This window comes from Camelus ferus, chromosome 23, assembly GCF_009834535.1.
Source record: "Camelus ferus isolate YT-003-E chromosome 23, BCGSAC_Cfer_1.0, whole genome shotgun sequence".
In the NCBI taxonomy this organism is placed as follows: Eukaryota; Metazoa; Chordata; class Mammalia; order Artiodactyla; family Camelidae; genus Camelus; species Camelus ferus.
Window position 1 is genome coordinate 19982971 of NC_045718.1, and position 23313 is coordinate 20006283.

At 43.1% G+C, this 23313-nt stretch overlaps 1 protein-coding gene across 16 annotated transcripts in view; it reads left to right on the plus strand.

The window, feature by feature from the left end:
• HHAT (hedgehog acyltransferase) overlaps window positions 1-23313 on the plus strand; it is a 282686-nt gene that overhangs the window by 152375 nt on the left and 106998 nt on the right. For 15 of the 16 annotated variants that reach the window (XR_004314459.1, XR_004314461.1, XR_004314463.1 and 12 more), the window contains one exon: window positions 798-833. The exons of the other annotated variant lie outside the window; for it this stretch is intronic. Coding sequence is in view for 11 of the 15 variants with exons in the window: in XM_032466401.1 (XP_032322292.1) it covers window positions 798-833 (36 nt within the window). In the remaining 4 variants the exon portion in view is untranslated. The remainder of the gene's footprint in view (window positions 1-797; window positions 834-23313) is intronic. 16 annotated transcript variants of the gene reach the window in all.

Below are 23313 nucleotides of genomic sequence, written 5' to 3' on the forward strand. Positions count from 1 at the left end.
TGGTTCTCTCCGCGGGAAAGTTCAGGGCTGTGTCCTGGAGGAGAGGGAGGAACAGAACTGACCCTTCCCCACCCCTGTTCTTCCCTTTGGCCAGTGTAGTTTTGTGTTTTTAAAACATATTTCAGGGGGTAGGGTGTAGCTCAAGTGGTGTATGCTTAGCACACACAAGGTCCTGGGTTCAATCCCCAGTTACTTCCTTAAAAATATATACATAAACCTAATTACCTCCCACCCCCCCAAAAAAATATTTCACTTAGTGGGGAGGGTGTAGCTCAGTGGTAGAGTGTGTACTTAGCAAGCACAGGGGCCTGGGTTCAGTCTCTAGTACCTGCATTAAAGAGTAAAAAATCCTCAATGATCTCTCCCCAAAGGAAAACCATATTTCATTTATTTTTGAGTAAATGAACATTTACTCAAACGAGTGTTATAAAAAGACTCCTCTTTTGGAAAAGTGGTGAAATTCACTCTTGTGGCCTTTGTTTCTAGAGAGAGAGAGACATGTGTGCTATCAGAGAGCAGTAGTTCTGCATCGGAATCACCTGGTGTGCGTGTTAAATCTAATTGCTGGGCCTCATCCCCAGATTTTCTGAGTTTGCGTGTCTGAGGTGGAGCCTGAGAAGTTGCATTTCCAGCAAGTTCCCGGGTAACGCTGCTGTGGCATACTTTGAGAACCACTGGTCATGGAGTAATCTGTGTATTCACCATGCTCTGAATGTAAATTGTCGATTTTTTTGTCAAGTCCACCACTGCTGTAAATGTCTTCCCTTGATATGCCTGTCTTTGTCTCCCTTAAACAGGTATTTTGACGTTGGCCTGCATGACTTCTTAATCAGGTAAGCCAACAACTTTTCTTTGAGCTATCATTGAATAGCAGGTCTGTTACGGAACACTGAGATGAAAATAAAATCCATGTTTAAGTATCTTGATAAATAATGGCAATTGTAAATAACTTGTCAAGAAAGCACGACCAGCACTGCTTTTTGTGCCTCCCAGAATCACACATGTGTATCCTTTTAAACAATCAAGGGAATTTATGTTTAAAGGGATTTATATCTGAAATGATAGCTGTCCAACGATTGGGAAAAGCAAATAGAAAAGCAGAGAGTGCCAGCTTGCATTCCTACATTAAACAACTCTCTGAACCAATTTTCTCTCCATTGAATTTAAGCTTTTTAAACTAAACTGGTTGTTTAATAGTCATTGAAGATATAACTTTGTTCCTAATTGAAAGAGATTACAGATGGCAGTTTATATCCTAGTATATTGGTGATTTTTTACCAGAGTTGGCTTATGGGGCACATTAATTCCAAATAGCTATTAAATCAAACAGAGTTTAAGTGGAAATATACCAGAATATTAACAGTGTTGGTAAGAATATGCGTGATGTTTTTCCTGCTATAAACTTTGCTAAATTTTCTAGATTTTTTTATTATACTGAACGTGTATTTATTATTCTAATTATGGTGGAAAATGGTCATTAAAAATAACCATCAAAAATATGTGTGGGAAGCAATAATGGTTGCTGAAGGATTGTGAGCTAAAGATTATAAGGAAACCAGAAGTCATGCAGAGTGATTTGATTTCTGCAAATACATGGCTCTAAATGGTAGTTAATTCTAGGAGTCTGCTAATCAGCAATCCTTTAAATCACATGTGATTTCTGGGCAGCTGTTACGGTGGTTAAGTTCTCCATGATGCATGACCATCTCCTCGTGGGTAAGATGCTCTCTGAGGGGAAATGTACGTCACTGGCTTCACCTTGGTCCTAAACCAGCAGCATTTCCTCTATGCCAGATTGCATATGGCGGTGTTCCAAGAAGGGCCATCCATAACTTGTCCTCTCTCTAAGTCTCCATCCAAGGCTGTGCATTGAAATCTCCTTGTCTCCCCCAGACCCAGGGAATATGGATTATCCTGGCTTTCTCCAGGATATCACACACAGATGGTGGTATGTAAACTGCTACCTTAACACATCAAGTGGTAAATGTAGTTTAGCAGGAGGGATAAAGGGCCAGTGGTCATGGGAAGGGCAGGCATGAGAATTCTGTATCTAAACCGATCTGGGCAATAGTTTGGATTTTTTGAGGTAGTGTCTTCAGTACTTGGTATCACTCCCATGCTGTTGTTCACAGAATTTCTGTGGTGGATGCAAGTTTGTACTTATTTTCTCTAGTAACTTTGCTGAGGGCAGGGAACATGTCTTAATCATCTTTCCATAATTAAATTATATATAATTAACCTTCAACAAACATTTGTGTAGGAGTGACTGGATGAGGAAATGAGCCAGGAAAGACAAGGAGAGTTACAATTAAGAAGGTGCTTTTCCTTTATTCAACAAATAATCATTAAGCCTTCCATGTGCCCCTTGCTTGGGCATGTCTGGGAATACCACCATGAGAAAAATAGACATTGGATTTAAAGCTTTTCCTGAGCTTATCACTTGCCAGCCGTGTCCTTTGAGCAACAGGAAGTGAGGAGGAGGGGTGGGCTGCCTCTGGGACCCCTCCTCCCTGTCCTTCTCCTGGACTCTGTGTCTTCCATAGGCAGAGGGAGGGGTTAAATGTCTCTAATGTAACTGGTGCTGGGATCCCCTGGCCCTGGTAGGGGGCCCTTTTGGGTGAGTACTAGTGAGGTGATCTAACTAGGCATCTCAATCAGTCGTTCTGTGAACCAAGCAGACCTGAGGCTTCTTCCTGCCCTGCCGTCTTCCTGTAGTTTTCCTTTCCTTTGCTCTGGGAGGGGCAGAGCAAATCAGCACGCCCACTGCTTATCCACTTGGGGAATGAGAGTTCAGTCTCCTCTTCTTGCAGACATGTCCGGTCTCTGTGATGACATCTCTTCATCCCCTGTCCCCCATCCCACCCACTGCCCTCCAAAGACATGACAGCACTCTTCACTAAGCCAAGAATGTAAGGACTCGAGTCTCCTCCTCTGCCCCCTTCCCAGCTTGTGTATAGGGTGGGGTGCGGCATGGGGTGGAGGAGGTGGCTAGTGGGGGCAGTCAGTTCTCCATCTCTTAGTCATCCTAGGATGGGGTGGGGATATCACCCCTTTTTTTTGCAGCTCTCTTTAGAAAATGGATCTTTCCTGCTCCTGGTCTGGGAGGTCACACCTGGTGGGGACTGAGCACTGTTTATCACTGGGCACGTTAGTGAGAACTGTTTTTTCCTGCACTTGGACCTGGAAGTTGGGTTGAAGATGGTGTGGGTATGATGAAAATGGAGGTGAGGGAATGGTAGCCAACAACTTTTTAAAGAAAGTAAGCTGTGAAGGGGAGGTAGGAAAGACTGGGCAGCTGGTGGACGGGCGTTGAGTGGGGATTTTTTTTCCTTTGTAATTGGAAGAACTCTTGTATTTAGCCAACAGAAATTCTTAAGTGCCCTTTAAACTTAGAGTAAGTGGTTTCAGTTTGGTGGAAAGAAGCAGCACATGGTTGCCAGGGGAATGAGGAGACAAAGGCAATGACTTAGTGACCCTGAAGGGCAGTGGCATTTTCCTAGAAGTGTGTCACTGGAGAGAACCTTAGAGGGTTGGAAGAAGGAGGGGGTTGTGTTTGAGGAATCCTTCTCACTCTGTGATGGCCAAGAGAAGAAAATATATTTCCCTTGGTAAAAGAGGAGATGTTGGAGAAATTGGCATAGATTTTTAAATTATTTTTTTATTGAAGTATAATCAGTTTACAATGTGTCAATTTCTGGTGTACAGCACAATGTTTCAGTCATACATATACATACATATATTTATTCTTGTATTCTTTTTCATTAAAGGTTACTGCAAAATATTGAATACAGTTGCCTGTGCTATACACAAGAAACTTGTTTAAATTATATACAGTAGTTAGTATCTGTAAATCTCAAACTCCCAATTTATCCCTTCCCACCCTCTTCCCTCCCCACCCCCAGTAAAAAACCATAAGTTTGTTTTCTATGTCTGTGAGTCTTTCTGTTTTGTAAATACATTCATTTTTGTCATTTTTTTTAAGATTCCACATGTAAGTGATATCATATGGTATTTTTCTCTTTCTGGCTTACTTCACTTAGAATGATGATCTTCAGGTCTATCCATGTTGTTGCAAATGGCATTATTTTATTATTTTTATGGCTGAGTAGTATTCCATTGTATAAATATACCACAGCTTCTTTATCCAGTCATCTGTCGATGGACAAATATTTAGGTTGTTTCCATGTCTTGGCTGTTGTAAATAGTGCTGCTATGAACATTCGGGTGCATGCATCTTTTTGAATTAGAGTTCCCTCTGGATATATGCCCAGGAGTGGGTTTGTTGGATCATATGGTGAGTCTGGCATAGATTTTTTTTCCTAATTAACTGTGTGTATTGGCTCCAGCAGACTCTTAACTTGTACTCTGGGTTGTTGGGCTATATTGAATGCTTAGCATTTGGCATGAAAGAAACAGCAGCGTGCCTGAAATTAATCAGCTGCATCTTTTATACTGATGGAAGTAATGTCAGCTTCTCTGGAATGACATAAATTTCCACAAAGCCAAGAGCCCTATCTGTGATCTTAGCCTAGGCAACTGCGTGGAGGGACATGTTTCCTTTTAAGTTGTAGGAGGGTCTCACTGGGCTGTGCGGCAGGAAGGAGCTGTCACATTTAATGAAGTGTGAGCATTTTCGGTATTGGCGTTTTATGACGACTGTGGGAAAATTCAGTGAGCTCAATCCTTCCACATCTTATACAAACCAAAGGGAAGACTTTCAGGAAACAGTAATCACAACGCACTTCAGCATAGCCTCGGCAGAAGAGTATTGCCTAGAGTTCTTAATGTGATGCTACAAAAGAGAAAGGAAAAAAGTGATCAGTCTATGAAAAAAGATTACAGGAGAAAACAGCTCTTTCATTTTAGATAATAGGGTGGCTTCTTTAAATTTAGCTTTGGTAAGTTTTGGCAAGAAGCGATTAGTGATGTTTGGTTTGATTCTTGCTGACTGAAGCATTTTTCATTTTCCCTGGAGTTGTAGCCAGCCCCACCCCTTTGATGAAAGGTATAATTGCTTTGTATCTGCCCACCTGCCCACTTCTAAGTTCCTCGGGTTGGGCAATAACTACAAGCAAGACGGGATGCCATCATGACTTTCAAAAGAAAACCTGGAGACGTCCTCTTCCGTGTTGTCTAAAGCGTGAAATTTGTCAGTTTTCCTTTTATGATTGCTCTTACACTTATGCTTGTGAAAAAAATATTCACCTGTGTTTTCTTATTTGCTATAATTTATTTTCTATAATTTCTTATTTATATTTAGTTATCCATTTCAAATAAGAATCTAACTTTTAAAAAACAGCAAAATAAATTTTCTTTACTATCACTTTCCCTTTTTATTCTAAAGTTCATATATGAGTGCATCGGAGCCACTACTTTTGTCTTGAGGAGAGTGTTTGATACCCTGTCCCGACTAGCAGAAATGCGAAGTGGAAGGATCATGCCATGGATACTACTGAGGCAAATAGAAAAAGACAGTGAGCCTCGGGCATGGCCCTAAAGCTATTTGAGAAGATCTCTGGAGTTAATACAGTCATTAGAAGATAATATCCTTTACATCAGCAAACAGATCCTGCTTAGGGAATGGCATTTGTATACAGTGCAGATTCAATCCTATACCAACACCAATGTTTGTATGAAATAGCATGTGCGCTTTTGAAGAATGATTTCGTTCTGGTGAAAGAGAGGGTAGAATGGGACAGCTGCTCATTTCTCATAGTGTCTTTTTATTTTAATTAAAAATTTTTTTTATTGATGTATAGTCAGTTTACAATGTTGTGTCAATTTCTGGTGTACAGCATCACGTTTCTGTCATACATATACATACATGTATTCCTTTTCATATTCTTTTACATCATAGGTTACTACAAGATACCTGCTGTGTCGCACAGGGAACTGTATTCATTATCTCGTGGTGTCTTTTGTTGTTCTGAAGGTTGACTTGGGATTCCACCATGGTTTGGAGAGTCTTTGAATTGTCGCAGGGCAGCAAACTTCAGTGATGTGTGAATTCAGGGTTTGCTGAATTCTGAAATGAGCAGAACTGTTTTGAAATGGCTTTCCCTCTGGGCTAAAAAACATTTGACTTTTGAGCTTCATGAGTCACAGGGTAGTTCTTAACCTCCTTTGAGTCCCACAGAGTCCACCACCACGTTCGCTATAGTTAGTGATAGCATTCACAGCGTCTTCCTTTGGAGAATTTTAGGATGGAAGGGGATTATGCCCCATGTAGTTCTCAGAAGATGTCTCAGATCCACTCTCTTCCATCTTGCTGCTTTTGCGGAAAAACTGCAGAATTATTCATCTTCATGGCTGCGCTGTTATCGAGTTTATTAGAAAATCAGATTAAAAAAAGAATAAAAAAGAAGAGATTTCTTCACGCTCCGAGAGTTGAAATGCATAATTCCCTTCCCACCACGTGTAAAGGATCTATCAATACAGATGTTCCGCTGAATGAATGTATCCTTTAAAAACATTGCAGAGCCGCTGGTGAAATAATTGAGAGAATTTGCAGTGTATAGACATAATGTACAAAGCTCCTAGTCAGGGTTGCTGCTGAGCGGGACTGGTGGTAAGATCCATGGTCTTAAACCAGTGCAGATGGGCTGTTTCCTCCACAGGACATTTAAGTTGTGGTGGTGCCTTTTAAAAAATTCTCTTCCTCATGCCTGGGGATTGTTTTGGTTTGTGGCACTCTGCACCAGGTAGAAGCCGGAAACTTGCTTCCCTTCCTTGCAGCGAGGGTCTCAGGTTCCTCCTTCTGTCTGTTTAGATTCTAATGAGAATGGCCTGTGGAGGGAGGGGGCCGTGGAGTGCCTGCCGGTGAGCCAGGCAGCAGTGGCCTCCGGCTTTGAGGGAAAGATGTCTTGGGGGAGCCCCTGCCTCAGCTCTGGTGATGGGAGCCGTTTCCCTGAGCCCAGGGGCAGGCACAGCCGGTCCCCAGCAGACCAGTGCTGGTGTAATTTGTAACAGTTACTGACTGCAGAGCCTCCACACCTGGCTTTGAGACCCTCTTTCAGAGATCGTACAGGCTGCTGACTCTTCTTTAATCAATTCCTTTCATATTAAAACTAACTCGAGTGAGTTCTGTTATTTGCAGCTACGGCATCATACGCGGTTGCTTCCCCAGTGCTGTTTGGGATGACTCGCTCAGCAGGGGGAGTGCATGGTCTTCCCTGGGCTTTGCCCACGCGCTGCGTCGATTCCACACACCAGAATTAAACAAAACTGCAGCTATTTTTGCATCAGGAACAGAAGCAGCCTGTGAAAGAGGAAGGGCGTTGGATCCAGCACAGAAGGCCACGGCTCTCGTCCGCCTTATCGCTCTTGTGCTGCAATGATTTTGTGCGAGTCACTTCTCCCATTTGGGCCTTGGTTTTCTTATTTGTCAAATTAGAGAATTATACTTGATAAACTCTAAGGTTCTTCCCAACCTCAGCAGCCTCTGATGAGCCACTTTGGTGTTTTTATTATTTGAGAGTGACCTCTGTTGTCCAGATCTGTGCTCTCCGATACAGGAGCTACTAGCCATGTGTGGCTATTTATTTAAATTGATTAAAATCCAACAAAATGACAAATTCAGTTCCTTAGTTGTACTAGCCACATTTTAAGTGCTCACTGGTCACATGTAGCTATTGGCTGTCATACCGGACAATGAACATTTCCATCACTGAACATTGTCTTGGCTAACACTGGTCTAGATGATAATGCCACTTGCCTACTTCCTTCAGAGAGATGCTGAGTGCTCTATTTTATTTCTGCCTGTGTACTTGAAAGATCACTGTCCGTCATATTAGCCCTTCAGCTGGCCCCAGTGGAGCTCCTTATCTACTCTTCCCCCTCCCATCACCTACTTTGTCCCAGCGCTGCTCTCCCCCCATCTTAGAGAGTGACACTCCACCCACATTAACCAAGGTGGAAACCAGGGATTGGTCTGGAAACGACCTTCTTCATCTCCCCCCACAACCCCCATTTTGGTCCCTGAAGTTCTGTCATTTCCTCCTGTTAAATATTAACTGAACATACCCTGTTTTCCTCCTTCCTACTGTGCCCACCATCACTGAGTCCCCTGCCGTCTTCCACTTCCCTTTTATCATGAACCTCACCTTAACTTTCTTCCTCATTCCAGTCTGTCCCCTCAATCCACCCCCAGGGATATTGAATTAAAACACAGTTTTCAGACAAACCAACAAAAGGCAGTTTTAATTTGCATCTCTCCTTCCACAGCCATATATTCAACTACCTTTTCCACACTTAACCCTCAGCCCGTGAGTGATTGTAGTAAGCTTTTTTTCATTCCCCAAACAAGACTGGATCATTCATTTTCTTTATTCTTTGTGTATGTGCTTGCTTCCCTTTTCCCATATAGGCCTTCTCAGAAGCCGGTTCAGAGGTCACCTCCTTTGTAAAGCCCTTGCCGACTCCCCTGCAAGATTTAGGTGCCCCCTTCCCGCTGTGGGGCGCTCTGCCGTCTCATCGGTCATGGTCAGTGGCTTGGGGCTCAGGCTTTTGTGTCCGGCTGCCTGGGTTTGGATGCTGCTTGCATCACTGTTGACTCCTTGACCAACTTGACAGCTGTGTGCTTGGCTTTCCTCATCTGTCACAGGAGTATTAGTAATAATACTTTCTACATGGGCCTTTTTTTTTTTTTTTGAGGATTACATGATATACTATATTTAAAGTGCTTAAAATAGCACTCAGCATGGAGTAAGCACTTCATAATTGTTCATTGTTGTTGTCGTCAACATTATACTCTCTGTTGCCGCCTTGTTTATCTGGATGTTAGCAGAATGAGTGGTAAACGCCGATTTTTTTTAAAAAGGAGATACCTGGGATTCTGCTTTCTCATGGGTTTGATGAGTTATATATAAGCTCCTTGAGGGCCAGAACCTTGAGCTTGCTTTCTCCTATATTTTCCTTTGATCACCTGGTAATGGATGGTGTGTCCACAGGATGGGCATGAAAAGGTGGAGCTGACTGTAGCCCCTGCCAAGTGCCAAGCCAGCTCTGGCCCTTACTAGCTATGTGACTTGACTAGCAGGGTTTTTTCATATTACTGCTGCAGTTTCCCCATTTGTGAAATGCTGCTTTTAGGAGCAAGGTCAGGCCCCGCGAAAGTCTGAGTTAAACCAAGCAAGTGAATACCACATGGGTGAGATCAGTCATTCTCAGTGCAGGAATCCACTCGTTTATCCATCAGATCGTTTTAGTATCTGCTCTGAGCTAGAAAGCCTGCCCAGTCCTTGGAACTCGGTAATAAGCAAAAAGAGATGCAGTTCCCACTCTCCCAGAGCTTTGAATTTGGGAGCAGAGAGCTGTTTGTGGAAGATCATACACGTATCTAGACAAGTATAGCAGCCCGGAAGGAGCCACATAGGTCCTTCCAGTGTGTGTCACAGGGCACTTGACCCAGGAGTGGAGGAAGAGCTGCCCTGGTGGGCGAGCCGGCGGGTAGGCTCCCCAGGAGGCAGTGCCGAGGCAGAGGGTGTAGGGAAAAGCATCTTCAAAGAGCAGGGCATACTCCAGGAGGGAGAACACACAGGAGGTCCTTGTGGTTCGAGCCCAGAGCAGGGGTTGGGGTGTTGTGGGGAGGGGGTAGGGAGGCCGGAAGGTGGTCTGGGCCAGGCCATACAAGGGCTTAAGTGCTGTTTTAAAGATCAAAGTCTGGCTTAGATTCTAAGCAGTCACTTGGAAATGGGTGACTGAAGAGTTTGCTGGGAAACTGTAGCTGTATTTAAAAATTACTTATACATATGTGTCCTAGCGTGTCTGAAGTCCTCACTTGGACAATGGAATTGATGTATTGAAGGGGAAAATCTTTCAATAGAAAATGCATAGTGTAGCCTATTAATTCATGTACTAGAGTGGGAGGAGGGTCGGTTGTGAAGATTATTATCACTAATATGTCAACAATAATAATACCAACATTTAAAACGATGAGCACTTTTGGATTAATTAGAGAAGATTCATTTGCCTCCAGATGGCTTTTCCCCGAATAAGAAAAATGTGTGAGACCGTCAGTGAGCTGGGAGTTGGGCATCAGACCCTGCAGTCTGTGGGAATAAGGAGTTGCTGATGTACCAGGGAGTAAGTATGATGCTGTTAAGTCAGTGTTGTGGTTTTCTTCTCCATCGTTTGTATTGGAGGATTGTGAAAATCCTGGTGTCCTCATGTGACTATGTTGCTCCTTGGAACATCACTTGTTAGTAAGTGCAGCCTTGGTACCTTGGGGGTGGTTCCAAAAGTTACTTGATGTATAAGATGAAGTTCTGTTGCCGTGAGGATGATACTAAGCTGGTGTGCACCAGACAACACTGAAACAAGCACGCTGTCAGAATGGGGTTGACTTGCTGTGGGGGAGGAGCTTGGTAGGGCACCAGCCTTGTACCAGGAGAGCAGTCTTTGCCAAGAATTGTGTAAAATTTGCTTCCTGAGTATAGTGGACATTTACTCCTATACTCTAGCTATTCAGTACCTTTTGAACATCCTTCTGGCTTTGGGACATTTCTGGCCTTATGAACGCTACCTCCTCAAAGTACAAGTCAAAAAGTCACTTGCTGGGTCCCTCTGGTGGCTAGTGCCAGAATATATCCCGGGTTCTGCCACTCAGAGGCATCAGAGAGGTAACTTGGATTCAGAAGGGAGTCAGGAGAGGCATCCCACAGAAGTGTTTCTGGTTGAGGGGTGGATTGTGGCATCTGCAGTAGGGTCTGCCAGAGCAGTCCACTGGACTAATCATCCCCCAGCCTGACTCACTGGTCCATGCAGAGACTCTGTGACCCAATGCCGTGTAAGAAATTTCTCTTCTTTTTTTAGTTTTATTTTTTGTTGAAGTGGAGTTGATTTACAATGTTGGTTTCAGGTATATAGCAAAGCAATTCAGTTATACATATACATACATATATGTTTTCTTTTCAGATTCTTTTCTATTATGTTATTGCAAGAAATTGAATATATTTCCCTGTGCTCAACAGTAAGGTCCTTGTTTATCTATTTCACATGTAGTAATGTGTATCTGTTAGTCCCAAGCTCCTAAGTTATCCCTCCCCTGCCCTTTCCCCTTTGGTAACCATAGTTTGTTTTCTATGTCTGTGATTCTGTTTTTGGTTTGTAAATAGAATTTATATCATTTTTTAGATTCCACATGTAAGTGATATTATATATTTGTCTTTGTCTGACTTACTTCACTTAATATGATAATCTCTAGGTCCATCTATGTTGCTGCAAATGGCGTTATTTCATTCTTTTTTATGACTGAGTAATACTCCATAGCATATATACACTGCATCTTTTTTATCTATTCATTTGTCGATGGAAAGAAATTTCTCTTCTGCTTAACTTAGGAGTGGATTCTGCTGTCTAAAACTAAGAACTCTGAATGGTGTATCAGACTATATAAATAAGCATGATCAAGGCAGTAACTAGCTCTGTTCTCACTGCAGCTCCAGGCTGATGGGAACCACAAGAATCTTGAGGTAATTGGGTCAAGTTTTAGCCTTTCAGTTGTGCTGCCAATTCAGGGTGTTTCTGCTGTAATGCATGACATACAAACTTGAAAACCCTTAGGTTATCTAAAATTGCACACACAGAAATAACAGATGTATGGAAAAACAGAGGTGGATAGATCATCCCAAACCTATTCAGCTCCATCCAGAACACTGAGAAAAACAATAATGATCCTAATAAGGATATCCGCTCAACCGGAATGTCACACTGAATTCCTAGGAAATAGATATTCTAGTAAGTATCAGCCTTTGCTTTGAAAGGTGATGGTACCTTGCTGGAAGGGGCTCTCAGGAGGGGTCGAGGCTGCTGAGTGCCGGAGACAAGGGTGGAGGGAGGTGGGGGAAAGTACTTGCAGACTTTACACAAATTTGAGTGATGACTGCGATGGAGGGTTCTGGATGCTCCTTTTGTGTTCTTTTGCACTGGACCTTTGAGAGCTGTGCACTGTGTGCTTCTGTGGCAGAGCGTGGGGCTCAGCTAGGCCAACAGGAAAAGGGGCAGGATGAACGGGGACCTGGGACAGTGACGCAGTCAGCTCTGGGTTCAGATGCTTTTACTGGGGGCTACGTAGTCACATGCTAAGAAGAAATATGTATAAATATGTATGAAGAAATACATATAAATTGATGTTTGGCACGGACATTGTTCTCCTGTTTACCAATTGCGTGTGCACTATGGTATTTAAAGAAAGTTGTGTTAGAGTAGACTAGTGTGCATCTGAAAGTGTTCTGTAAACCTGAAAGGGTGGAGATCCCTTGGCCTGTGATAAAGGATCCCCAGTGTTACTCAAGAGGAGGAACCCCGGGAGAGGAGCGGACTGCCTTATTGCCGAAGGGGAGAGATGCGGGCTAGACGGCAGTTAGAAGCCCAGGCCGTGGGGTGGACCACCTGGGTTTGAATCCCTTCTCTACCACGTGCCAGGTCGGAGCCCTGGTTTTATCATTTGTAAAATGGGGATAATAAAGATACTGCCTTAAGGTTGCTAATGCATGTAAAGTACTCGGGGCAGGGTCCTAAATGGTGGCCGTTGCTGTTGACCTCACATCCATCTGTCTACAGCATGATCTGCTTCAAGGATCAGGAGAGAAAACACACGTGAAGTACTTCTCACAGGATCTAACACGTAATAGGCGTTCAGCGCCCATTTGTTGAATTTGATTCCAGTGAGAAAAACTCACTTAGACTGCACCCAGCACTGTTTCCTTTCCTTCTACTGAGCCAGTGCAGAAGCTGCTTATTGGCAAGGATGGAGCGATCTTTCTGGAGAGGACAGATTCAGGAGCACAGTCTGGACTGGCAGGCTGTGAAGCCCTGGTGCTCTGGAGTAACATGAAATCTGAAGGGAAGGCCAGACCTTCAAAACAGCCAGAGTAGACCCAGCAATTCGCCTCCAGCCTGGTTTCAGTTGTGACCAGGCCATTTAAATTAAAAACACTGTAGACGCTGGAAGCCCACAGCATCTGTTTCTAATTGAAAGGTTATTTGCAGACAATATGTTTTTCATAGAGTGACATTTATATGTGTTTATTAATACGGGTCTGTAACAGTAAAATCCATTTTGGAAATGGAAAGAGATAATTATTGTTGAACCTTTTAATCATTTTTAAGCAGAATAATGAACTGGAAAGCATTTAGCTGAGGAAGTGCATCTGATTACACTAGCAAATTATTCCTTTGGGATGAGATGTAAATGTGTAGAGTCTCCTTCTTCTCTGCCAGGACAGGGATGGGGGAGAGGTTCCTCGTTTTACCTCTGGGTTCTGTGACATGTTTCATTCATATCTGACGCTTCAGGCCCATGATTCTAGTCCTGGCTTTTCCATTCATTTCCATGGCCTTGGGAAAGTCACTATACATTTCTTGGCATCCGTTACTCATCTGTAAAACCCCTGATGATTTCAAAGGTCTCTTCCAGCTCCTACTTGATGTCATTGTAGGATTCTGTGACTCGGTGAAAATGGGCAGACTCCTGTGAGTGCTTGAGCCCTCCAGGAACTCTGGTCTTCTTGAGACCCCAGACTGGAGTTGAAGATACTCGATTTTCTGTTTCATTCAGCTCCACGCACAGAGCCCCTACTGTATGCAGAATACACTGAGGCCGATGAGGGGACAGGAGAGTAGGCAACTGCTTACATTTTCTGTAGTCTAGTTGGAGATGGAAGGCAGACATTTGTGACATAATCAGAAAGATTAAGCCAGTTAGAAATGCCAGAAGTCAGGCTTTCTCTAATTGTGGATTAGAGTTGAAGGAAGAGAGCCCTAGGGGGGAGTCTGGGGAATGGGACAATTTCCTAAGGACAGTATTTATAATTGAAGAATGGGACTTGGTTTTGTACTTTCTTTGCTGAGCCAAATCTAGTCTATTTTTCTTTCTATCCTTTTTATTGTTTATTTAATATAGTTGGGTGGGTCTTCCTTCCTTCCTCTCTTTTTATTGAGTGTTTGAAAAAGTCATGGCATCTAGTACAGCCCTTTAATGTACGTGTCTTGACTAGTGGACCCCCACCTCCACCCCCAACCCTTACATTTTGGCCCCACCGTTGTTCAGTGGCACCTGAACTTGAGCACAGCCTGGAGTGGTAGTTGGATGAAATGGAGGTACATGGCACAGAGGGTCTGGATGCTTTCATGGTAGCTTGGCTGTCTCAGCAGTACAGGTACTGGCAGCTGCTTCAGAAGATACAGAAGCACCTCCGGTATCCGTCAGCTCCAGGGAAGTGAGTGTGATTGGAACAACTGCATCCCTGGGGGCTGCCCTTTGGCTTATGTCTGGAGGTATCTTTGCGACGTTTAAATATGTTTGTGATCACATCTGAGAGTGATGGACAGCCTAAAGCTTTCACCCGCTAAGGGCTTCCCTGTACTGCTTCTGATGCATCTCGCTGGGGCAAGTGGGTGAGCAGCAGCTCTCCTAACTGCGTGTGCATAGTGGACCCACAAGAATGTTTTCGAGCCCAAAGAAACCCAGCTATGACATCACGGCTTTAAATCGGGGATTTTTAAATGGGTTCTGTAGTCCTGCCAGTGAAACTCTTGGATAAAATGAGGTTTAGGGATTTTCTGTGATTTTAATATCCCTGACTTTCTCTACTTAAAAAAATTAAGTTTGATAATTTGGTTTTACTAGATTTTGTTCAATTTCTGAGAAATCAACCCTGACTTTAAGAGCGAAAAAGGGCCTGGTTTCAGTGAGTCAGAGTTGGCACCTGGCAGCTCGGCACGGCGTCGCAGTGAAGACGTGCCGCCAGGCCCCAACTTCCCCGTGGGAGGCGGGTTTGGGGGAGAGGCTGGGGGAGAAGGGAGATGGGAAACCCGTCGCTGCCTGTCTGCCCCATAGAGCCAGTGGGGACTTGGGACTGTCAGGCTGTGATAGAAAGTGGAGGAGTGTCTTTCCTCACCTGCTGGCTGCCCCGTGCTGGGCTAAATACGCCTGTACCTGCTTTGAATACTCTCCTGGGTGCTTCTCTTGGTCCTGCTGAGCACACGTGGAGGCATCCGACTCCTTCCTGGCCCTGATGGCTCATGTAGAGCCTGGGGAATATTCTTTTTAAACTCTGTGCTGTGTTGCTGCGTGGGTGCCCTGGAGGATTCGTACGCTCCCGTCTCCGCTTGGTTACCTGAGGACATGGGGTGCTGACTGTTCACACTGCATGGAGTAGAGATATGTACATCTTTTTCACAGGGCTTAGTTGTAGTTCATTAGTTTTTTTTATTTCACTGTATGCTCTTTTTTACAAATACAATCTCCCACCCCACCCCGTCTGTCTACTTCCTGTGCATACAAGCAATAACAGAATTCCTAGAGAAAGCGCAGATACACAGGGTCTGGGTTTGCTGACCACATCCGTGCTAAGACGCAGAACTGTACCTCCTATGTCTGACTTCGTGGCCATCCACAGGGTTTCTCTAGGTTGGGGTTGTCCCTCTTTGCTTTCCGTGGACATACTACCAGTAGGATGCACTGTTGGAAGTCACTTTGGTAGAGGGTTGGCTTTGCATCCAAGTTTCCATAACTGGTCTTCCTGACCAGCGTCCTGAGTTTTGTAGGATTGCCCAGCCCTGTTGGGATGCCAGCGAGTGGCAGAACCAATGGAGAGATGGCATACCAGCCCTGAAGAGGGCACAGAGCTCTGGGTCACAGGACTTGGTCTCAGACGTCAGCACCTCTGCTACATGGCCATGTGGACATGCTGTGTCAGTCTCTGTTCCTCATCTGCCAAGGGAAGACAGTGCCTAAATCACAGGGTTCTGTGAGGATTGGGTTAGAGGATCTGTGCAGAACTAGGTACCATTGTACAGTATGGGAAAGCTAGTTACCAGCCTGTTGTTCTAACTCATTCTGTTGTAATTCTGTGGGAGCAGGGGACGGGGTGACATGGCCATCCCTTCTTGCTGTTTTCTATGACGGAAAAAAAATGTGCCCTGTTTTCAAGGATGTAAAGAGAAACGTAAAAGTTACATAAAATAATCTATCTTTTGTAGTTGATGATCCTCTAGACATTGACTGGACTCCCAGTGGCTGGGGGACAGAGAGTCATAGGAGAGAGGAGGCCAATCAGCTCAGTGTACAGACCACTCTGTCCGCACGGCAGATGTCAGACATGCACTGGCCTTTTATAACAGAAGAGGGAGGCTCTTGCTGGGGGTTGTGTGTGTGTATCTCCTTATGCTGCACCTGCATGGGAAATACAGCAAGGGTTTCACTGAAAAAAAATTTTTTTTAGAGTGGAAGAGAATCCCTGGGTATAGCATACCCCTGGGTGTATGTCCAAGAGCCAAAAAACAGAGACAAAATAAACTGTTCCAGACCAGACCAAACCAAAATAACAGCAACAGAAAACATGAGTATGTGCTGAGAGCATCATAACCAATGGCAAGACCCCCCCCTTGGTTCTGAGTTACAGAGCCTGGAAGGGCATCTTGGGGGAGGGGATCTCAAGGGTAATTCCAGCAATTACTCAGCCAGCAGCAGCTCCTTAACTCAGAGCCCCTCCAGAGGGGCTTGGAGCACATGCATTTCAGGTCCAGCATTGCCTGGCCTTGACCATCAGAGTGCTGGTGAGTTAGTGGTCTGGCTGTCTTAAAGTGGCAGATTTTTTTTTTTAATGTTCCCTTTTTTTTTTTTTTGAGTGGAGGAAACACTTTGATAGCTTTAGTAAAGTAATCACTGAAGCCACTGCTATGAGATATATAAATAACTATCTGAATGCTCTGAGGCATTTGTATAAATTTAGCCCCTTCCAGCACATCCCCCACTCATCCAACCCAAGTCTCTTGACTTCTGTTGTTCCTGGGTGGTTCACAGCTGCTGCTAGTAGTTTGAGGATGAGTTTCAGAGCGTCTTTTTGGTGCTCTTTCAACACTGTTTGTCTGATCAGACAGAATGTGTCCGGATCCCAGCTGTCTGCTCTTTCCGTGTGTGGCCACCTCCGTCATGATGGGTTCAGCACCACGTTACGGCTGGGGGACAGAGGGCTGTTCGGCGTCTCCCCGCCAGTCACTGTGTAGCTCTCCTGCCCTGCGTCATCTGGTGGGAAAACTGAAAAGGGCAAACGCCGTCCTTTCCCATTTGCAGGGGAGAAGGATTTGTGTATCCTCATCCACAGGAAGGTAATGTAACTGTGACATTCAGATAACGAATGTGGTGCTAATACAGGTGATGAGGCAGTAATGGAGGCATCCGTTGCATAGTTCCCCGGGGGCTACTGTCTGAGCTGGACCCTCCCTATAAAGCAGGATTTTTCAACCTTAGTACTACTGACATTTTGGATCATGTCTTTGTCGTGGAAGGATGCCCTGTCTGCTGTATATGTTCAGGAATTTCTCTGGCTCTGTTCACTAAATGCCAGCAGCAGCCTCGGTTGTGACAACCAAAAATGTCTCCAGACAGAGCGGTCTATCCCGGGCGGTGGGGTGGGGAGAGGAGAGTTGCTCTTGACTGAGAAGCTTCTATAAATAAAGTCCCATGTCTGGTTTTGAACTATACCTAAAAGAGGATATAGAAAAGATAGGTACAGGGTTTCACGTTTAAAATAACATCTGCCTGTGGCCACTGATGTAGCCTCACCCCTTTGCCCACAGTCATGTCTAGAAAACACTGGAAAAGATGAAAATGAACACTGGGGAGTTGGGCTAGGATTCAGCTTGTCAGAATCAGTGAGAAATTTCTGTTAACGTGGCACACACAGAACTGGTTTGGAAAAGGAACTCGGTGGCCGGTGCATACTGTGCTTTGTAGCCCCCTCACCCCTCTCCTGGTGTCTGTCCCCACTGTTTGGAAACACATGGTCTGTCCCCACCAGAAAAGTGACCTGCCCTCCCCCAGTACATAGCTGTTGTGTTTTGTCCTAGTACAACTGTTGTATTCCTCTTCCCTTCATAAACACCTCTTCCTGCATCAGTGTGGAGACTCCAGGGGCAATAAACTAAATAGGCAGGAAGTAGGGGACGTGGGGTTGGACTGTTGCTGGCGCATCTCTGCACACCGTCCTCTGAGAGTGGAGACAGAAGGGGCCCTGCCAGTGCCATCAGAAGTTGGAATTGAAAAAATTAAAAAAAAAATTGGAATTGGACTGGGTGCTGGCACCTCGTTTTGTTCTTCATGGGCATTGCCTGAGAAGGCACTTGGACTGTTGGTTAAGAAGGCAGAGAACAAAATGCAGAGCAACAGATTTTTCCCTTTACTTTTTTTCAGTTGTACAATTTTGAGAAACTGTAGTCATTTGATGTCCTCCTTCATTATTAATTCTTTAAATTTTGGTTTTCTTTATTGGAATATAATTGATTTACAATGTTGTGTGAGTTTCTGGTGTCCAGCATGGTGATTCAGTTATACATGTATGCTTTTCATACTCTTTTTTGTTACAGGCTATTACAAGATACTGGATGTTGTTCCCTGTGCTACACAATAGGACCTTGTTGTTTACTTTACATCATTATCAATTTTTTTAAACATTTTTTATTGATTTATAATCATTTTACAATGTTGTGTCAAATTCCAGTGTAGAGCACAATTTTTCAGTTATACATGAACATATATATATATTCATTGTCACATTTTTTTCTCTGTGAGCTACCATAAGGTCTTGTGTATATTTCCCTGTGCTATACTGTATAATCTTGTTTATCTATTCTACAATTTTGAAATCCCATTTATCCCTTCCCACTCTCCGCCCCCTTGGCAACCACAAGTTTGTATTCTATGTCTATGAGTCTTTTTCTGTTTTGTATTTATGCTTTGTTTGTTTGTTTTTGTTTTGTTTTGTTTTTAGATTCCACATATGAGTGATATCATATGGTATTTTTCTTTCTCTTTCTTTCTCATTCACTTAGAATGACTTTCTCCAGGAGCATCCATATTGCTGCAAACGGCCTTATGTTGTCAGTTTTTATGGCTGAGTAGTATTCCATTGTATAAATATACCACATCTTCTTTATCCAGTCATCTGTTGATGGATATTTAGGCTGTTTCCATGTCTTGGCTATTGTAAATAGTGCTGCTATGAATATTGGGGTGCAGGTGTCTTTTTGAAGTAGGGTTCCTTCTGGACCTATGCCCAGGAGTGGGATTCCTGGGTCATATGGTAAGTCTATTCCTAGTCTTATGAGGAATCTCCATACTGTTTTCCACAGTGGCTGCACCAAACTGCATTCCCACTAGCAGCGTAGGAGGGTTCTCCTTTCTTCACAGCCTCTCCAGCATTTGTCATTTGTGGATTTTTGAATGATGGCCATTGTAACTAGTGTGAGGTGATACCTCATTGTTGTTTTGATTTGCATTTCTCTGATAATTAGTGATATTGAGCATTTTTTCATGTGCCTATTGATCATTTGTATGTCTTCCTTGGGGAATTGCTTGTTTAGGTCTTCTGCCCATTTTTGGATTGGGTTGTTTGGTTGTTTCTTGTTAAGTTGTATGAGCTGCTTATATATTCTGGAGATCAAGCCTTTGTCGGTTTCATTTGCAAAAATTTTCTCCCATTCCATAGGTTGTCTTTTTGTTTTACTTACTGTTTCCTTTGCTGTGCAGAAGCTTGTAAGTTTCATTAGGTCCCATTTGTTTATTCTTGCTTTTATTTCTATTGCTTGGGTAGACTGTTCTAGGAGAACATTTCTGAGATGTATGTCATATAATGTTTTGCCTATATTTTCTTCTAGGAGGTTTATTGTATCTTGTCTTATGTCTAAGTCTTTGATCCATTTTGAGTTGATTTTTGTGTATGGTATAAGGGAGTGTTCTAGCTTCATTGCTTTACATGCTGCTGTCCAGTTTTCCCAACACCATTTGCTGAAGAGACTGTCTTTATTCCATTGTATATTCTTGCCTCCTTTGTCGAAGGTTAGTTGACCAAAAGTTTGTGGGTTCATTTCTGGGCTCTGTATTCTGTTCCATTGGTCTATATGTCTGTTTTTGTACCAATACCATGCTGTCTTGATGACTGTAGCTCTATAGTATTGTCTGAAGTCTGGGAGAGTTATTCCTCCAGCCTCTTTCTTTCTCTTCAGTAATGCTTTGGCAATTCTAGGTCTTTGATGGTTCCATATAAATTTTATTATAATTTGTTCTAGTTCTGTGAAATATGTCCTGGGTAATTTGATAGGTATTGCATTAAATCTGTAGATTGCCTTGGAAGTGTGACCATTTTAACAATATTGATTCTTCCAATTCAAGAGCATGGGATATCTTTCCATTTTTGAAAGTCTTCTTTAATTTCCCTCATCAATGATTTATAGTTTTCTGTGTATAATTCTTTCACCTCCTTGGTTAGATTTATTCCTAGGTATTTTGTTACTATGGGTGCTATTTTAAAGGGGATTGTTTCTTTACTTTCTTTTTCTGTTGATTCATCGTTAGTGTAAAGAAATGCAACTGATTTTTGAACATTAATCTTGTAACCTGCTACCTTGCTGAATTCTTCTATCAGCTGTAGTAGTTTTTGTGTGGACCTTTTAGGGTTTTCTATGTATAGTAACATGTCGTCGGCATATAGTGACACTTTTACCTCTTCTTTTCCAATTTGGATCCCTTTTATTTCTCTCTCTTGCCTGACTGCTGTGGCTAGGACTTCCAAGACTATGTTGAATAGGAGTGGTGATAGTGGGTATTATCAATTTTTATAAAAAGTAATTTGCTGGATCTTTTTTGAATAATTGCTGTAAAACCTTTTAGTGATTTTCTTTTCTTCATAATTAGAAATAATGTTAGAATATCTTTTATATTACATGGCATTTTTCCTTTCAGCAGTTGTATATATTTTGTATTCTTTGCTTTTCTCCATATAGACTTTAATCAGAATGGATTCATTGCATGCCGTAATCTGCTATTATAGGACCTCATGAAAACGTGTGATTTCTGTCTCTGAAGCATGATGCTAAATGTGATAGATGATAAAGTAAAAGGCAGTATAATTTTTGTTGATAGATGTCAAGTTATTGTTAGATGCCAAGTCTGAATACATTTTACTTCATCTAGGGATTTGTACATAGAAAAAAAATATGTAGCCACTGAAAAACAATTGCATTATAAAATAAAGGGCATATCCCCCGTGTCAGAAGAAGACCAGACCTATACAGTGATTTATTCTAAGAAACAGGATAAATGTTTTAAAAATTCTTGACTCAGTATGAAATAAGAAGATGTGGCATATGGGAAATGGGAGTGGTGAGATAATAGGATAGGAAGGGAAGAAAATGGAGTTAAGTGAAATAAGAAAGAGTTACAGGAAAAGTAAGGATGTAATCACATAACTGAAATTCCCTTGGAGAATGTAGAGATCAGAACTGACACTTTAGAATATTGATGAATATGTGGAAGGCAGTCTTGAGTTGTGCTTCCACATTGTATAAAAAATAAAGAGATGGATATGAAGGAGAGAAAATGACAACCATGAAGAATAAACAAAGAATTATTGAGATTCCTGAAGGTGAAATCAGAACAATCAGAAAAGAAGTAAGTTGTTTTTTTTTTTTAAAAGAAAACTTTTTCGGCTTAAAAGGACTAACCATATCACAGACAAAATACACAGGAAGGGAGCCATATGGAGGCACAGTCTGCTGCAATTTAAAAATTTCTGAACCAGGGACGAAACTGCATATGGATCCAGGCAGAAAGCAGGGTTGGTTAGAAGGAGTAAAAAGATGTCAGACGTCTGCTTGGTGGCGCTTCATGCCAGACACAGTGAAATGATATAAATGAGTCTTGAGAGGAAAAGATGGTAACACGAGAGCTTCATATCCGGTGAAATTTTCTTAACGTGTGAAGTCAGCAGAAGGACTGCTCTGAAAATGCTTTGGGGCGTCTGCTGTGGTCAAGAATCACCCTCCACTGTAAGGATGTGGGTGGGCACTGGAGCCGTGTGCCTTATCATCCCCAGCTCACCTGACTGGACCAGGAGTGGGCATCTCTCAGAAGTAACTTGTGAGTTAAGAGCTGGCCAGTGGACATGAGCTGAGCCAATTAGATTCTTCCTGAAGGATTTTGGAGCTGAAAAAAGGTTGTGGTTGGGATTGAAGCCTGGAGCTGGAAAGTCACAGGGCTGAGAGTATTGTTAGCACCATAGCAAACCAGACATTGTGCAGACTCACCTTCTGGGAGAAGCAGAAACTATGAAGAGGCAGAGAAGCTGCTGGGAGAGAGAAAGGAGGAGAGAGCAGGGTCAGGGGGAAGCAGAGAAGCCATGAGAGGAGACAGAGTTGCTGCCTCAGTTCCTTCCTTGTTCCCATGAAGCCCTTTCATGCTTTGAGTTTTGTCCTGTGTCCTTACAATAAATCTTCTTGGACGTGAGCAAGTATCTGTTCTTCCAGTCAAGAAAAGTTCTCACTACAGGGGCATTTTCAGGCAATCAAGGATGTATGAAGTACATCACCTTGCAACCTTGAATTGAAAAAACTGCTTGAAATAGAATCAAAATTATAAATAATAAAGAAGTATGAAAGGATTGGATTATTCTGCGGGCCCCTCATTAGGCTTAATACTCAATTTATCACCAAAGCCTTGGGGAGACTCATCACGCAGCAAACTACCTGATGCCTCAGCCCCTCGTGATGTGAGGGTTTGCACTTCTCTTTGCAATGGCACCAGGATGAAACTTTAAAGAACATTGTTAGGGATCATTATTCCTAATTCAAGCAATAATCCTGTTATCTGACATAAAGGATGTTCCAGAAAGCCTCTCTCCTAGGTAGCATTTATCATCAGGCTTATAGTTATATTTAAATGCAATTATAACAGTGTAGCGAACAGCCACAATGTTGCTCGGAAGAAAATTGGGGGAAAAATACCAAAATATTGATGTGATTTTCTTTGATGGTGGGACAAAAGGTGATTTTCTCTCTCTCGCTCTCTCTCTCGCTCTCTCTCTCGCTCTCTCTCTCTCTCGCGCTCTCTCTCTCTCTCTCTCTCTCTCTCTCTCTCTCTCTCACAAACACATACACACAGTATGTGTGTGTGTTTTTGGTTCAATGAATAAGTATTGCTTTTTTAAATTGAAATATAGCTGATTTACAATATTGTGTTAGTTTCTGGTCCCTGACACAGAGTGTGGCCCGCGTCTTACCAGAGTGTGGTATGACTGAGTGCTGTCCGCAGTGATAAGACAAAGTGATAGGGAAATACAGAAAGGGGGCATCAACCCGGCCTGGGGAAGCCAGGGAGTGTTTCAGAGATCGTGACACAGGGGCTGGACATGGAGGTTTGCGTGTGATTTTGCCAAGCGTGGTGGACTGGGGAAGAGGGCATTGTTGGGGAGGAAGCTGTGGGAGCAATAAGTGTGTGTTGAGAGAGGACGAGGTCCGGTGCGGCTGGAGCAGAGG